The 17886-nt window shown below is 39.8% G+C and overlaps 1 protein-coding gene across 2 annotated transcripts in view; it reads right to left on the bottom strand.

Annotated features, from left to right (window-relative positions):
- Nucleotides 1–17886, bottom strand: part of LOC136441494 (ATP-dependent DNA helicase DDX31-like) — a 38239-nt gene that overhangs the window by 9825 nt on the left and 10528 nt on the right. For both annotated transcript variants that reach the window (XM_066437806.1, XM_066437807.1), the window contains exons 17-18: nucleotides 6595–6700; nucleotides 6084–6303 (exon numbers count right to left, since the gene is read on the bottom strand). In XM_066437806.1, coding sequence (XP_066293903.1) covers nucleotides 6084–6303; nucleotides 6595–6700 — 326 coding nt within the window. The remainder of the gene's footprint in view (nucleotides 1–6083; nucleotides 6304–6594; nucleotides 6701–17886) is intronic.

Genomic DNA, 17886 nt, shown 5'->3' with positions numbered 1-17886 from the left:
ATTCTTCTCTTCCCCCCCTCCTTCTCCTGCTCCCTGCAAAAAATCGGAACAATTACAAGTCACCACTACAAAGAAGTATGGCTAAGTGTGTGAGTAAAAGTTCCAGGTTGTAGGACCGACCAACCAACCAACCAGCCAGATGTAGACCCCATATTTCCTTTGTTAACAAGCTTGCCCTCAGGCCACAGTTCTCTCTTCTCTCTCCCCCTGACAGATTTTTATCGTATTGGGTCATTGTTGGCACACGCTATGTGCCCCAGAGGAACCGAGTAAAAGGTTGTGATTGCCTGTGTGTGCATCTGTTGGCCTTCAGTGCCTGATGTCCTTTTCCAGCCTTTATGTTTCCTTTCAGGGCTCTAAACTAATTATCGTAATGCTTGTTACTTGTTATCCATTGTTTGGTGAGCCTTAGTTACCTTTGCCCAGTTCTTAGCCAACCTGTCGCAGAGGACTTAACACATTTACATCTAGGTTAACTAAATGTTAAGAACTGTTGATCAACACAATTATCTAAAACTCTTGTTTTAATCTAAAAATATTTAAATGATTGGAATCCGCTCACCTTTTAATGACCTTTGATATAGAATGCAAACATAATATAATCTTATCATAAAGAGACCTGCATGCATCAGTTTGGTTGTACTTCTGCAAATGCAAATGCTGATAGTACCCTCAAGATAATATGATCTCATTGTAGTGTATGATGATGTTGTATATCATAAAGATAGTAGATTCCATATTTAGTGCTTTCTAATTGTTTCACGATCATGTATTCCTCTTTTACAAATCATCCAACAAGCCCCTCTATTGAGAGTTACCAGTTCTGTAAAAATAAAAATTCCTATGATCTTTTTATATCTATGACACACCTCACAATGCCATGTCTTGAAAGTTCATTATATGAAAGTCTTTTTTTGTCTCTGGTCCCTGAGACCTTCTATCTTTCCAGTTCACACACGTAAGAAGCTACAAACCATTAAATCAAACTGTTTGGAATGAACTTTGATTCTCAGGCAATCAGATCTCAATTTTCCAACTACTACCATTTACCAAGTAAATAATGATTTTATTTTGTAAGTCAGATAATGGGCTCCCAATTACGGAAAAGCGGTGCAGTTAGACTATCCCCCTGGCCATTGTCCCACACAACAGATGGTTAGTAGGATGTCATTGTCACCGTGATGGCAGAAAAACACTTGTCAATGATGCTACTACCATGGGAATAATGCTGGTCAAGGTGGGTCCAATTTAGGACCAATTATCAAGGGAGTTTACTCCAGGTCAACATCCCCAGATTACATAACAAAGTCTCATTGTTAAACCATAATATCTTTTAAAGCACCAGACACTTCAATTTTGAGAAACAGTGCAGGTTTTTGGGACAGTAACTACAGTAACTAAATTTAATGCTTTTATTTCCATTTCTTGCTTCTATGTCAATTGAAAAAAAGCATAATATGGTGTGATATGATATCTTAAGTTACTAGACTATCTTTCATGATTGTAAAGATACATGGCTGTACGAAATCACCAGTTCCTCTCCAAACCTACTCCAAATTTCTAACCCACTTGACGAAAATAATCAGGTACCTGTAGAAGTCCATTACTGCATGCATTGGTGATGCCAGTACTTAAAGGATGTCAGGAACAAGCTCATTAAAATGGACAACTCTTCGTGACAAGTTCTTTGTTAAAGCCACTTTCTAAGCCTAGCTCATACAAGTCATAGTCTGTGGTTGACAGTTGTAACGTTGGGTAACCTAAATTCGTGGGGTACTTAAAGTCGGGATTTTTCGAAAACGGGGTATTTAGGGATATGTGCTAGATGCAAAATCAGTTATAACGCCAGCAATGCAAAGCAGATAGACTAACGTATTCAGAACACTGGCTGAAAAGCTTCGATAACCATGCATTAGAAGTTGGCGACGTCAAAAACTCTCCGTCCCTTATTGACAGAGTCTGGGGGCTTCGTGGGAGAATCACCCAGCACGGTTGTTCGCTGGTTTATAAGACAAATGTCACATCTCCTGCCTGCTAAACACAATTATTTATAAGACAACTTATTACAATCTCTTTTGCTAACCTGCAACTGGATTCTAAGTGTGATCAATCATCAAAACTCCTCTCTGTTGCTACAACCTACGGCACGTGTATTTTCCCGCCGCCATATTGTTAACCAGAATCCTGTTGTCAAGCAGACGACAAAGGTTTGTGAGGAACACTTTTTGTCTAAATGCTGCGTGTGATAGTGGACTGAGGAAGATATTTTCCTCAAAGTTTGCTCCTAACACAACAAGGAACACATGGACATAGTAGTATTACCATTGCTACGGCATCCAGCTAACTTCCCATGAATAATGTAACGTTACACGTTGCCCGATGATGACGATGGGCCGACTTTGAGTGAAGTTCTACCGACTCAACACACGGGTTGTTCCGGAACTGGCCTGATGTGTGCGGTACGGCCGTTTTTTCGTGTATTTTTTTTACTTGGACACGTCTATATCCATAGCACTCTCCTCAAGCCAAGGATAGAACGAATAGCTGCTGTATAAAATGTGATTAGCGGTAAGATATTGAAGACGAATCTTCTCTCCCGAATTAATGTGCCCCCCTGTCCGACAGCACCGTAATTGTGCGTGCGGCGGACGGTAGTTTCAAGTTGAAATATTATGGTGTCAGCACGACTAGAGACAAAATCTACCATATATATGATTAGTGCAAAGATAGTACATGATACTGACAGAATAATAGAAAAAAAGGATGGTTTATTGTTCTGCTAGATTGATTTCAGTCAACCATTATCGGAAAAATCCCGAATTTAGGTTACCCAACGTTACAACCAAAGGCAGCACAGGACACTTTAATTTTGAAAAACAGTGCAGTTTTTTGGGACATCTATATAATATAGTAACTGAACTTTATGCTTTTATTTCCATTTCTTGCTTCTATGTCAATTGAAAAAAGTATAACATGGTAAACAGTCTTGAGATCTGTTTTTGCCTCAGCTATGATCCCTTGGATCTACATGGTACGGCTTCATTAATAACAGTACTGATCATGATGTCATGAAGATAAACATTTGCTGTGAAAAATCAAGTTGATGAGCGATGAGAAAATTTACAACTGTTTGTACAAAACAGTATGGCAGGTGTACCTTAATGACAGTTGATGGCAGTGTACACTATCTTATTACTGTCCAGGTGTGAGCTTCATTGTAGTCGACAACCCCAAGGCCACATGATTATCCATACAAACAATTAACTGGCAAATGGTTTCTACTTTTCTTTTCAATTTGTTTTATAAACAAAGGGAAACTCCATTGAAAGACAATGGTGTGGTTAAAAGCCAAGGGCACTTGCTCTTGGAGTGTGGATTAAGGGCAGCCATTCACTTTAGCTGGGTCAAGGACTTGCTTGGTTAGGTAACATATGGAAGGGCTTTATAATTACCTCCTATTCTCAGTCAGCTTTCACACCACTTGTTTAATCATAGCATTAACAATGGCTCTTACTACCTTGTGACCTTTTTAGGAGGTTTAAGGTAGGCATTTTGCAACTTGTTTTATTTGTATGGTAAACTACTGATTGAAATACGGATTGAAATAACTGTTGGTGTTTGTAAAATGTTGATTCAAACTTTTGCAGTATGTTCTAAATTATGCATTGCTTGTGCCTGAATTACTCAAAGTTGAAACCAATGAACCATTCCTTCATTCATAGTATTACATAAATCATATTAATCATTTCAGAGTATCACTCACTCCGTCAGTCACTCCGTCACTCACTTTGTCACTCCGTCACTCCATCACTCCGTCACTCACTCACTCACTCACTCACTCACTCACTCACTCACTCACTCACTCACTCACTCACTCACTCACTCACTCACTCACTCACTCACCCACAAAACCCACCCACCCACACTCGCTTACTGATAGACTAAGTGCAGTTACAAAACTAGTTAACTTTCAACTATGAATGACACTGAGATTTGGGATTCCACAAGCACCATCAGCATCTCAGGAGGCAGATATCACAGCAGTGTGAGTTGAATATTGCTTACTACAGTCTGCCTGCATTTATATTTGCAAACAGGAAACACCCAGCACATCTAGATGGTTATCTCCCACCATAGGGAACGGCACGCACCAGCCAGAAAACGCAATAAGCTGGCTGGGTGAGATCGATACTCTACTTTCTCTACGGCCGCCGGCGAAAAAGCATCAATCATGACGGTTAAGTAGAAGCTCAAATGAACTGAGCATCTGGCTCAGCAAATTTTCCGCGCGCCCGCGGGCGAGGCGCGTCGAAAAAGACGTGGAAAGCGGGGAAATTAGTAAAGCAATCATGCTGCAACCGGGGGCGATGTGGGGTAATTGGCCTATCATCTCGGAAATCAGGGGGAGAAATAATGAAAACAGAGCGCAAGTGACAGGAAAACACCTGTAGATGCCTTCAGTTGTCCGAAATATCAATTCAAAGACGCGGACGTCAAGTAACGATTAGATAAAGCCACAATTCCTGCATTTCCTTTTCCCATCTTGATTTCTCATGATCTAGGCCAATTGTTGCATACTACTGTAACATCAACCCCACAAAAAGTCAGATCAATGGCAAGAAAGATTTGACTGAAAATGGTGCCGGCCATTGACAGCGAATGTTGGGATTACAAATGGCGTCCATCCACCGAGCAAATAGCCACATTCTCAACCGTTAAACTTCCCTGAGTTACGTCCGTATTTTTCCGCTGAGTGCTTCGTGCAGACAGCTCAGCCATAAGTGCAGAATTACGGCTACAGATACATAAATAGCCACTAACTGTTCCTCATTGGCCACTTCTGGTACAGAGTGGGAAAAGTGGTGACAGCAATGAATCATTTCCTCCATGTTTTTTACCGTGTATACGAATGATTGCAACAGCTTTGGGGAGGTCGAGCTTTGCCTCGACTGAAAGGCGGTTGATTGTCGCGTCAATATTTCTTCCCCCAATAAGCAGTTATCTGCCCGAAACGTTATCGTACATGCTGCTTGAGTGCCACTTATTTAGCGACCATGATTGACAATTATAGTCCCCGGACGGACGTCCTTTGAGGGCGTGGACTCGCGAGTGATCTCTGCGCTCGGACCTCAGAGGTCCGCGGTGAGCGATGATCCGCGACAGAAATATATTGCTACAGATGACTGCTGATTTGAGCGATCCTTACGGCATATTGCTGCCGTTCTTTGTGATTACTATCAGCCACTTTAGGTCCTCGCGAGACTCCCGCTCTTATCCAATAATCAACATTTACGGAGCGAGAGGCCTCTGATGGCCCGCTCGCCATCACTCATCCCCCGTACCATTAAAACATTCTCCTAAATCATTAAGCAGCGCGGCTCTGGGATACCCACGCCTGCTCGCTGCAGAATACAGAGTAGGGAAGGGTTTAGGGGAGCAACCTAAGGACAGGATCCAGTGATCATGAAATACATGCTGTACTGTATAGTTATAGCAGAACAGAAAGTACATGATACTTAACTGGTCACTCTTAAGTGAAAACACGAGTTTGGAGTCTCATCAATTTATTTATATAACTATGAAAGTCACGATAGCAATAAATGCCATGATACAGAACAGTTTGCATAGAAAAAACGTGCTCTCTCCATTGGTATGTGAAACTTCACTCTTAGTACAATCAGCAACATTGTGACATATTTTCCTGAAACTCAGCATCTTTGGAAGTTACCTGACACACCGCAGAATATGTAGGAATGTCTATTATATTTACAGTCATTGCTGCTGTAACACATCCTTCACAAAACATGCATTATTCTGCAGACTGTAGTAGCCCGTTGCAGACCTGCAGACCCAATCAAATGTGTCTTTTCTTTTTAATTAAGAGCAGTTTTCTGAGAGCTACCAGTTTTGATTGGTTGCTGTGCTCTGATAGCTGTCTGAGCAAAAAGTCAGGACTCGTTGTAGAATCAAAACACAGTAGTACTAGTATGTAATAAGAAGCCTTTTTATATAGTTAAAGGAAAAAAAGGCATGGTGGGCTCTGCAAACGAGGCTACATCTGTAGATGGAAATTCCAAACTCACCCCTTTCTGGCATCCTTCAACATCTGACTCTTGGAAGTCTTCTTTTCTGCTAAACCCTTCTTTGAAGATTTTGACCCAGCCACGAGATTCCCGATGTCCCCCGGAGCGTCCCTCAGACCATAACTTTTGGCCACATGTCCGAGGTGAAGCTTCCTCACGTGGAAGATGTGTTTGAGGGTGGACGGAAACGTGGCGTACGCTCGGATGAAAGACTGGTACGCTGAAGAAATTGATTTGACCAGCATTTGACTTTGACTTACATACTTTCAGAAACAAATTGATTTTCAAGATTTTATTTTCTTACAAAAAGTAACATAACAATCATTCATGTTTGTCACTAACACACACAAGATAGATTTGGTACACTGTGTCATCAGTTGGGAAGACACACAGAAATTTCTTTGTCCTCTTCTTCAAAATTGACAGTAAAAAATTTGCCATATTTACTAGATGAATGTACAATGCATGCATGTTTGAATGTTTATTTAACTCATAGTGAAGTAGTAATCACCTTTCCTGGCCATGGCCAGCTTGTCCTGGTCAGAGAGGACGTAGTTTTCAAACGCCATCTGCAGAGACGTGGCCGCCTCTTGTACCGCCTGCTGGGCCGCACCGGGCTGGAGGAGAAATAAACAGGTTGGAATCATTTTATTAGAATACCTAAGATAATCGGTGAACTGTGAAGACAAGAGGAGCAAATTATAGAAGCGTCAGGTCTGCAAATTTTCTGGCAGAGTCACAGATCCTAATGTCACAGTTCTCGTCAAAGTACACATAGTCAAAAGGTACAGAATTGCCTTGTGACCAACAAAAAATGTTGACACCTGTAAGAGATAGTAGCTATAGGAAGTATTATGCTCATTACAAGTACCTCAACCAGCAGTTGGTAAGGAGACATTTAACATGTTTAGACCATAGAAATTCGTCCATTGTTTGTAAGAACCCATTTTAAACCCATATACACTCTTGTATTAATCAGGTAGATTAGCCCTTAGATATGTATAGAACTGTAGTTATGTACTAGCCATACTTTGTACCTTGTACAATTGTTGCACAATAAAGTTATCTTTAAGCATAGCATTCAGGAGTAGAAAATTTCAAACATACACTGTTATCAGTCAAGCTCGCACAACACAACATTTTCTTTAACATGTCAGGACTAACAACTTAAGGTTGCTTTTACAAGACAATGGAACAAGCTTACAGACTATTCTTTGACGCGTAAAATATCAACACAAACTGTTGGAAAATAAATCATATCATAATATCATGAAAGAGAAGGAGAAAACCCACCTTTGTTGGATGCAATAATTCCTAGCACAATTTTTGTTGTACGTTTGTACACACAGTAAAACATGCATTGAAAGCGTTAGAACAGGTTAGAAACTGACTTACAATAAAGTGAAATCTTCAGCCAGTATTACATGCTAGAGGCACCGATTCCAACTTTCCTGACTGCACTCTGAGCAGCAGTTATAGGAGACTCCTGCCTGAATGTGTGCATGTGGTGTATTGTGCAGTGAGTTTTCTATTTTATCTCAATCCAGGAACCCGCATTATGCTTCCAACAGTAGAGATATTCTATCATTCCCCCTTAATTACTGTATAGCTGTCTGAGAATGATGGAGTGTCATACATTGTGTGCTGTTTCCTCCAGATTTCGTTGTCGTTGTTTCTGATAAAAGCTACCATTTCGTTTCTGACATACACATTACTTTTACCGCCCCTTTGTCCTACATCAACTACCCATGTTGCTGGAAATGTTGATGATCATTTACAATATTTGAGTGGACAATGCCGGTACATCAAAGTTTTTAAAACGTAATCCATGCCCCAAGGCCATACGGAGGTCAGCACTTAGACCAGGGCTGTGACATATTGACATTTTAATGGACTGTAGATCGTAAAAAGAAAAAAGAAATGTAGCATCTCATTTTAGCCAAGTGGACAATGATCACAAGACTAGTGGTCAACATCCATTAGTTACAATGTATGTTCCATCCTTTGCTGTCATTGGCTGTACAATTGTAGAAACTGACCATTCGACCAACTACACATGTGTTTACAAATCACGGTCTACTTGGCAAGTCAGCGAAGCACTTAAAGTACTTCTCAACTGTACATTGTCTATCTGTGTTTTAGTATTAATGTATAGAATCATCCTTGACAAATTTGCTTTGGCAAATGGTTTCTTTTTGCATGCAACAAAAGAGGCTGGTCTTTGGCATTCTTTTAAGCATTGCAAGAGTCTTTTGTGGGGAGGGATTGCAAGTAACGTTACATAAAGTTGTCCAAGTCTGCATGCTGCCCAAACATTAACTACTACATGTACTGTGTCACTCAGTGAAAAGAAAGGATGAAGAAAACAAATCCCTCTAACACTAGTCTAAAGCCTCCTTCTTACCATGATTGGTATGTCACTCCAGGTTTGAGTGAAAACTTTTTACACCCTTCCATTTAGATAAGCACTTGTCTGACTACTTTCTCAGACTTCATTAGAAATTATCAAGAATTATGCACATGAGGGTTGTTTTGAAAAATAGTTGAACTTGTTTTCATGAGTTTATCAATTTGCATGAATGCACACTTCAACCTTTTAAGTTTGTTGCAATATAAACTCCTCATTGTTGCATATCAGAATTATTAATTATACCATCATAATGTTTTTGGATCATGTGACTGCAAAGAAAGCCAAGACTGCTTATGCCACAGTTTGTACTTCTGCATCCATGTTCTCTAAAAAATCTAACAAATGCATCACCTCAATATGGGTCTATGGTAAGGACATTTAAGTCAGACTCAGACAGACAATGTAGACACAGACACAGAGGAGACAACATAAATGTTACACTAACTATGTAATGATGATGAGGACATAAAAACTTTGTACAGACTACTTTCACTTTTTCACCAATCATTACAGTGTAATTATCATACAATTGTATGTCTTAGTAGGGTTGATATCTATCACTGATAGATTTATTGTAAAACAGTTTATGTAGCTTTGTTTCATGTCTACAACTGTTGAAACTCTCATTCCGTCCACTCGACTGCACCAAAACAAAAGTCTGCTTAGCACACAATAGCCCAGAAAGACATTATGAACACACAAGTTGGGACTTGAGCCCCCCCTTTGTGCAAAGGTTGAGACATAAAGGCGAGGCCTAATCAGTCAAATGGTCTGTGTAAATAAATAGACAAATGAATGAACTCAGAGGATTTTAAAGCGCGGGCTAATGACGTCTAATAGCCTGGCTGGAGGGAAGATAGGTGCCCAGAAAGTTGAGGGTACATGTAAGGCCATCGCGCTTCATTACACATCTAAGGGGGGCAGGCCGGCCGCCGAGTCGCAAAGTCGCCAGACAGGGAGGTGCCGGCGAGAAGAAAGGAGCCAGCAATGTTTAAGCTCGCAACCTCTGAAATTCTCCAACTGCCACAGACAATGGGAGACAACTGCGCGGAGACGGGTGCGCTCACCCTTGAGAAATCAGATAAGTGGTCGTAATGTGTCGCCTCCTTCAAACACCATGCAAGACAAACTGTGTGGGACCTTGCAAGAGACGTTCCCCTTCAACATAAAACGGCACCATAACCGCGTCTTTGCCACACAGGGATGACCAGCGAGGCTAGATCGACGACGTCAGCCAGAAATCATCCGGCGTTTAATGGAAGAGATCCCAACTGGTTTTGACCTTTTGCAAGGACGAAAAGGGAATCCGAAATCCGAGCAAATAACGTAACTAACATAAGTATAGCCTGTGGTGAGACAGGAAAGAGCGGGGACAGAGTGAATTAGACACACACAATTTCCCCCCTAACTCGCTGGGCAAGAGCACAAACATACCCACAGGCGGCAATCTCAGCAGATATGAAACGTTCAGCCAAAACTCGCCGACATTCGTGCCACCACAATTTCCTTACTAAAAGCCTCGGCAACTGAGTGATTTGTTTGAGCGCACAAACTGCCCAGGGCGGGGGTTGTTGGGACTCCACTCAAACGTGACTACCCGCATTTGCCTCCCATTTTCGAAAGGCCCACGTTCCATTACCGGCTCGCGTCGGCCATTTACGGTGTTTCGTCGCTATCGTAGACGTGTCTGAGGGGGACGGGGTTTAGTCCCAGTTCTCGGTGGCAAAAGGTAATGGAATTTTAAAGAGTTAACTGAATGAGCTGATGCTTTCCTTCTCCGCCTCGACATACTTGCAGGCAAAACATGAATCATGGTAAAAGGAAGTCTTGACCCACATTCAGTGGATCTGGAGTTCTTCTGCAGAAATGGATAATGGATTACTTGCCTTCGAAAGAGATATCTCTGTTTTGACAGTTACAAATTGTTCTCATATGGCGCAGTACATGTATATGCACTTTTTATCTCATATCTTCCTTGAATATCTCCATACCTTTGTTGTAGTTTAAAGATCTCTCCTTATAATTACATCATCTTATTATCAAGAACTTAGTGTCTAATAAACAAAATATTAAACGTATGCATGCAAAGAGCAGACTTTTTGTATCAGTACAGAAAAAGTGTTTTCACAACAATGGCTTACGTCTTTCTGACTTATTATGATAAAAGCAAAAGAAAAGGGGACAAAACACAAGTGAGCAAAAACACATGGCTACAGTTATGACTAAGCATGTTGCTCCAATTTGAATCCACCTTTTGATAACAGTGACTGTACCATAGAATTATTCTTTGTCGAACAATTACACAGATATGCTGTATGTAACCTTAAGTGTGAGTCTGTTGAAGTGTTATAAAATTGGACGTAATTTAAGGAATTCTTTTATCGGTATCATTGCCAACCGGTACATGATTACAAGTGATTTACTCACATAATTATCATTCGATTGATGTGTCAACTGAGTGAGCAGGGTAAAACCCATGGCCCCATGCTGGGTGACAGTAAAACTGGTACATTATAACAATTCAGCCTCTCATAACTCTATATCATCATTATTATTAATCAATGCATAAAAATTATATTACAACTGCCTTTGGACAATTGTTGAAGATCTTCATTATACATTTTGTTAGAGGTATATAATTATCCAACTTTATTGCATATTGCAGATGTTCCTGTCTTTTATGTTGCAAGTCATTTACCTATTGTTAACTTTGACCTATAGAGTCCATTGTAAGATTAAAGATAAGAGAAAAAAAAGGATGATTTCATGCCCCCTTGGTATGTACAATTTCAAAGCAAATTCCATTTTGTACACAAATCCAAACCTGTGTCAACATCATACTTAAAAAATTTGTTGGTGCCCAAACATCAAGATCCACCAACAACCACCAGGAACAACTATATAACAACACTTTGATCAGCCCAGGCTTAACACATAATCACAATGTCAACTTTCCCCATTGTCAGGGGATGGTCCAACCTTCCCTGTGATACCCATACTCAGCGGTGCGTGTTTGTGGAACGTGGGGGGATTCCTGGCAGAAAATCCCCGTCCAGGCCTCGGCTGTGCTATCACACCCATTTATCAAAGGTACACAACAGTACGGACCTGGGAGCACAATCCAAAACTCTCCTATATAAGACGCACTTTTGATGTAAACTGCAAGCTAATGACATGGAAACAGGGTTTTTGATGTGGCATAGTCATGGGGACAATATGGAGATAACTGCATTTTTTACAGGCAATTGCTGAATACCAATATGGTACTGTAACATGTACAGTGATGGTACATGTTACAGTTAGTAGTTATAGTAATAGTATTAAAAGCAATAACAGTAATAGTGTTGTGACAACTTGATTTTCTCTATTTTTTTTCAACTTTCAAACACACCAAACCTGAGTGTGTCATTTGAAACAAAATTACCTGTGACAAAGGATCTCTGAGTCTGAACAGATGCAAACTCTTTATTTTTCCTGTACTTTTGATGAATAGTTATCACATATCTGGTGGTTTTTGCTACCTTTTATGACATTGATGCTACTATCTTTTGACAGTTAATTTTCAAACACAGCAACCTGTGCCATCTGAAACAAACCTGTGGCAGTGGATCTTTGATGCGAGATCTTTAGTTTTTCTGACCTTTTTGCCAACCTTTTGTCTGCTCTTTGCCACATGTCTTTGGGACATTAACCTAGCTTTTTATCTTGACTTGCAACAGTTGATTTTCAAACATATCAACCTGTGCCATCTGAAACATACCTGTGGCGATGAATCTCTGATTCAACATCTTTAGTTTTCCTGACCTCTTTGCTGACTTGCTATTTGCTTTTTTTGCTACATGTCTTTTAGTCATTAATCTAGCTTTTTATCTTGACTTGCAACAGTTGATTTTCAAACATATCAACCTGTGCCATCTGGAACATACCTGTGGCGATGAATCTCTGATTCAAAATCTTTAGTTTTCTTGACCTTTTTGTTATTTGCCTTTTGCTACATGTCTTTGAGACATTAACCTTTTTTTTCTTGACTGGCAACAGTTGATTTCAAAGTATCACACATGTAGAGACTGTGCCATCTGAAACATACCTGTGGGGTCTGATCTCTGATTCAAACTATTTCTTTGCTGATCTGTTGTCTGCTTTTTGCCACATATCTTTGAGACATTAACCTTTTTATCTCGACTTGCAACAGTTGGTTTTCAAACATATCACCCTGTGCCATCTGAAACATACCTGTGGCGATGGTAACCAAAGCCCCAGTGTCGCCAGCCCTGTAGAAAGTTTGGGAGATAGCGTGGCATTCCTATCTAATGGGTCAGGAAACAACATAGTTTCCACCCGACTGATGCGCTCCCAACTATTCGGCTAAATGTCGCTGACAAAGTTTGTTTATTGACTTTCCAAAAAGGTTTGGGGAGAAGACACAGCACAGAGACAATTACCGATGTTTCTGCTTGGAAAGGTTGGTCAAGAAAGCGTGCGTACAAAATGTAAATCTGTCTTAAGAAACACTTTCAAGGATGACACTTGTATTGGGACACTGTCTACAAGGCTGGAGTCATCTTAATTGCTTTGAAAATCCCTTTAAGACACAAGAGACCTCATTTAAGAACTTTGAACAGTAGTACAAATCTTCAGTCTAATTTCTAAGGTTGACAAAATAGGCTGCTGTTTGTGAAACAACTTTCATTCCTTTACTGAAACGAGTTTGGCTCATACCCATCTTCAAGTTTACATGGTAACACGAACAATAAATAAACTAAGCAACTCTTTCAAATCCAATAACCCCTGTAACTTCTTCTGTCCCCAATAAGGCACAGTGGGACCCACTGGAAGAGTGAGTACAAGGGGTGGTCATTAAGTTCTGTACCTCAACTCCAATTTCAGGGCATGATTACAAAATGCAAAGCCTTTTATGAATGTCTACCAAATTTTAAATAATTTATTATGATCATTACTTTGCAGGCAACAGCCAGTAACGTTAGGTGAGAGAGAAGGAAAAAAACATGGACATTTGTGCTGTGACCTGAGGTGTGCGGGTCAACTTGCTCTACTGGTACTTCTTTTTAACATTTTGACAATGTCTTAAAGTTTGAAGATTTCATGGCATGAGGAACTCGACCCACATGTAGCTCTAATCACAGTTCATTATTTTTTTTCCACTTACCTACTAATTTTCAAACATTACTGGAATTTAGAAATGACCACAATGATTTGAAATTTGGTGGATATTGATAAAAGACACCATATACTACATAACTATGTCCCGAAATTAGAGTTATACACCTTATTTCTTGGTGAGGAGGAGACCTTCATATCAATTACCCCTCTTACATGTACATGGAACCTAAAAACTAGACTTAGAGTTAGAGTAAACCCTTGTCTTCTCTTACACACTTAAACTTAAGGTAGTGTTACCACACATTGTCACTAACACCTGCAACAAGCACCGTAGAAGGGCTCCTCGTTGAAAGCACTTCAACTGCGTGGTGTGTATGTCAGGACGTCTAGAGGTGTACTTTCTCTCATTTTATGGCTCTTGAACTTCCCTTCCTCTTCTTGGTCCATTTTGCTGTCTCGAGTTACTTATGATGCCATCTAAACACTAAAAAGCTGTGATACTGATAGACCCCCTACCTCCAGTGGCAGTGACTGTAATGTGCAGAAACTTTTAAATGCATGATCATAATAAATGCATCAGACAAGAGTAATCAACAGCTTCTATTTCAGAATCAATAAAACTTTCTTCAACTGGTGGTACCAAAAATATCAACATCTTGTAGCTGATACAACTGTTTGTACGTAACACTATATCTAATTTCTTTCAAACAAAATAAATGTAGCTGGTGAATCCAAAAACCAAGAAATTGAAGATTGGTGACGGCTATACTGTCAAGGTTGGAATAGATGTATATCATAAGCATGACTTAGGCAAGTAAGCACAGTTACTGATGCCTTCAAACGCCCAAAGTTTAGGAAACATACAAGTCAACATCAACCAGACAAGAATGCTTTGGTGCGTGTTGACACACATCTCCTCCCATCACAGACACCGCTGCCAGGGAATTCTCTCCGCGATCTTTGGACATTTGCGGGATGATGTAGGTCTTTAACAGTCAAAACTTAAGTACAATATATATAAACATAGAAATACCACTTCTGCCACGGTAAAGAAAGAAGGGGGTCGACATGGGTTTTCATCACAAAAGAGAAAGGTCTTTCCCTTTTCAACCTCACTGTGGAAAATTTAAACTCGGTGGTTTTGTAAACTTGAAGACCATATCAGCCACTTTAGCAACACAAATATAAAGTGGCTCTAAAATACAGCATTGGGCAATCAGAGATGGCAGACTTCACCCCCTCATGCAATCAGAGCCCTTGACAAAGTCATCAAATTGCTTTGCAGTCAGAAACACACAATTGCAAACACACATACGCACACACATATAGACAGACACACACACACACATACACACACAGACACACACTTACATACAAGCCAAAACAATACTTTACTCCCTTGAGGTGAGGTAACAAGGGAAAAGAACAGAACCTGACATAAAAAGAAAGACCTGTAAAATGGTTGCACTTTATTCTCTATGTTCTGAAACAGCATCTGGTTGCAGAAAACATAAATCTTCTTCAGCTTCTGTAGTGAAAGGTGTCTACATTGTACATCACCCATGGGGCGCAGCGTTCGCCCCCTACCCTGCGAACGTTCAACAAAAGATTATGACAGGTGTTTTGGGTGTTGCAACCGTCCAAATGGCTTGTTTTCCTCATAATCAACTTCTTTTCTGAAGCCGCCATGGGACAAAAGGTAGCATCAGTCAAACAGATAAACATCAGTAGTGCAGATGTTATCTTAAGTGTCTACTGAAAGGATAGTGTCAATACCAACACTTTCTTCTTTTGTTTGTCATGGGTTGAGTCATACTTATTCCCATTTTGAGAATGTCGCAGTACATGAAATATGGTGAGAAGCTAGGTGAGGCGAGTTGTTAAACTGAACAGATGTCAATTCGAGTTTCGGTACCTACTAGGTTGATTTCTCTCTTGTGCAGGCATATACAATTTTGATTGATATTTTTTTTGTACTTGTATCCATTTTACTTAAAGAAAACATTGTGAAAAATAGGAAAATTTTCAAGGTAAATCTAAGATACAAACATACAGCATACTATTAGGCAGGAGGAAATGGAAAGAACAAATGACTGGAAAAAAGAAAGGAAGAAGAAAGAAAGAGCAAAAGGAAAAATGAAGAAAAAACAAGTTACGAGTTTTCCAAACTCATATCCAGTTGCTTGAGTAACTCATTTTTGGCGTATCTTATAACCTGGATGTCTAACCTTCATCAACGACAAGATGAAGAAATACATTGAATTTCCTACTAGAAAATGGCAAAACCATCAGAAACTGAGAGGATGCAAACAGATTCCACCCAGAAACACTTGGCAGAGATAAGAAATGCTGCTAATCCTATAATTTCTCAGCTGTCATTCTCTGCAATCTTGACAAATGTGTAACTAGTGTTCCCGACATGTGCAGTCTGGTTTTAACAAAGTGTTGCCTCAGTAATTAATCCTTAAATTGTGCTGCTATCATTAACACAAAGAGCTGCCCAGGGCAACCATTTATTCCTACAGGTAGCAGCGACCACAACAGACGTTAAATGTAGGTCCCATGTTTGAGGAGAGCCACACCTCAAGTATGTTAAAGAACCTGTCACTTATCAAGTAGGGTTCTTCCTGGTATGAGCACATCAAACCTCACAGCCAGAGCTACAGAATCTCCAGCAAGTTGAAGTTGGTAGCCTCAAGAGAAAAGAAGAGAAGAAGAAAAGACTAGTTTTTAGAGTGTATTGCATTGGAATCGGGACAATCCGTCAGGTGGAGGGTGGTTGCCTTAAATATAACAACAACCATAACCCAAGTTAGATAGAGCACCAAAAGCAAACATGGACAAGGCAACAGGACTGGTGACATGCATGAAGACCTTGAGGTCACAAAAAAGAGAGATGAGAGGAGGTCTACTGATGAAAAGTTTTATTATTTATCTGTGTCCTTCCTACTCAATGTAAATTCATGAAGATGTTCAAAGTCAATTTCAGGCCATTTCTTTTAAATTCCCACAGGATGTTTAGTTGAATTAACCCTACATGTACGGCATGGCATAACAACATTCAGGGTGTGAAAATGCAATGTCACTGTGTGACATGCAAATGTTTAGAACAACTGTTGGTTTGTTTAAATCCAGCTAGTCTATTGGTACCACGTAAAAGGAATGAACCATGGGTTGTTCTTGCACTGTTTGGAAATGTAGGAAATACGAAGTGATGCAAATGTGCTAAAATGTGTTTGTACATGTCAAAAATATAAAGATTTCATTATCCTGAATATTTTCACATTCTTCTCTTTTACGTTGATGAAGGTTAGATATCCAGGTAATAAGATACGCCAAAAATAATTACTCAAGCAACTGGATAAGATTTTGAAACAGTCAGACGTTTCAGACAGTATCCACTGTCTTTCGTCAGTGACTAACGATAGGACTGAGAACACCAGGTTTTATACCAAAACTCTGAATAGATATGTTAATGAGGTATTTTTGGCGTATTCTTCTCTTTTCTCCCCAAAATCTCATATGATGAGCACCTGCAAAGAGTGAAACACAGCTTAAGTGGTTAAACTTCTGTTTAAAGATAGACATTATCAGAAATGTAGCATTGATTCAAAATTGTATCTAAAACTCACATATCTTAAATGAATCATAATGTAATAATTTCAGATAAATTCAGATGCTTGGCATTTTGAAATTCTCTTCTGCAAAAATAAAAAAGCCCTCCAGAATGCACAAAATCAACAGAGCAAAACAAGTGGGTGTAACGTAATGGCCAAACATATTGATCAAACTGTCACTGTATCGAACAAAATGACCCAGTTACATACATGAAACAACTCCACTGTCCTCATAAGACAATAAATGCCATTCCTCAACATAAATTGACATGGAAGGATGCCCACTACATATCCCATAGTCTCCAATATTTCTTAGACTTGTGTGACTGTTAGTGTGTAAAAATGGTAACACCTGGTAAAATTAGGGCAATGATATGCTGTATAATTGGGTGACAATCATCTGACAAATCTCTGCCTAGCTCTTCGCAGGTGGAAAATTAGAGACAAAGTATCATCTTAATCCACCTGTTCCACATGCTAATCCACACACGAAGGATTAACACCTCACTTCCCTGACTTATCTTAATCCTTGACAACAGAGCTTGGGATTAACTAAACAAAGCTCGGGATGATTCTTTGTTTATACAGAAACACTGTGCACTATCATTATCGTACACAATGCGTTCCCACTGCCGTGATATGATCTTCATTGTGG

The sequence above is a fragment of the Branchiostoma lanceolatum genome, chromosome 9, assembly GCF_035083965.1.
Source record: "Branchiostoma lanceolatum isolate klBraLanc5 chromosome 9, klBraLanc5.hap2, whole genome shotgun sequence".
NCBI classification, from domain to species: Eukaryota; Metazoa; Chordata; class Leptocardii; order Amphioxiformes; family Branchiostomatidae; genus Branchiostoma; species Branchiostoma lanceolatum.
This window is presented reverse-complemented; position numbering and strand designations above follow the sequence as displayed.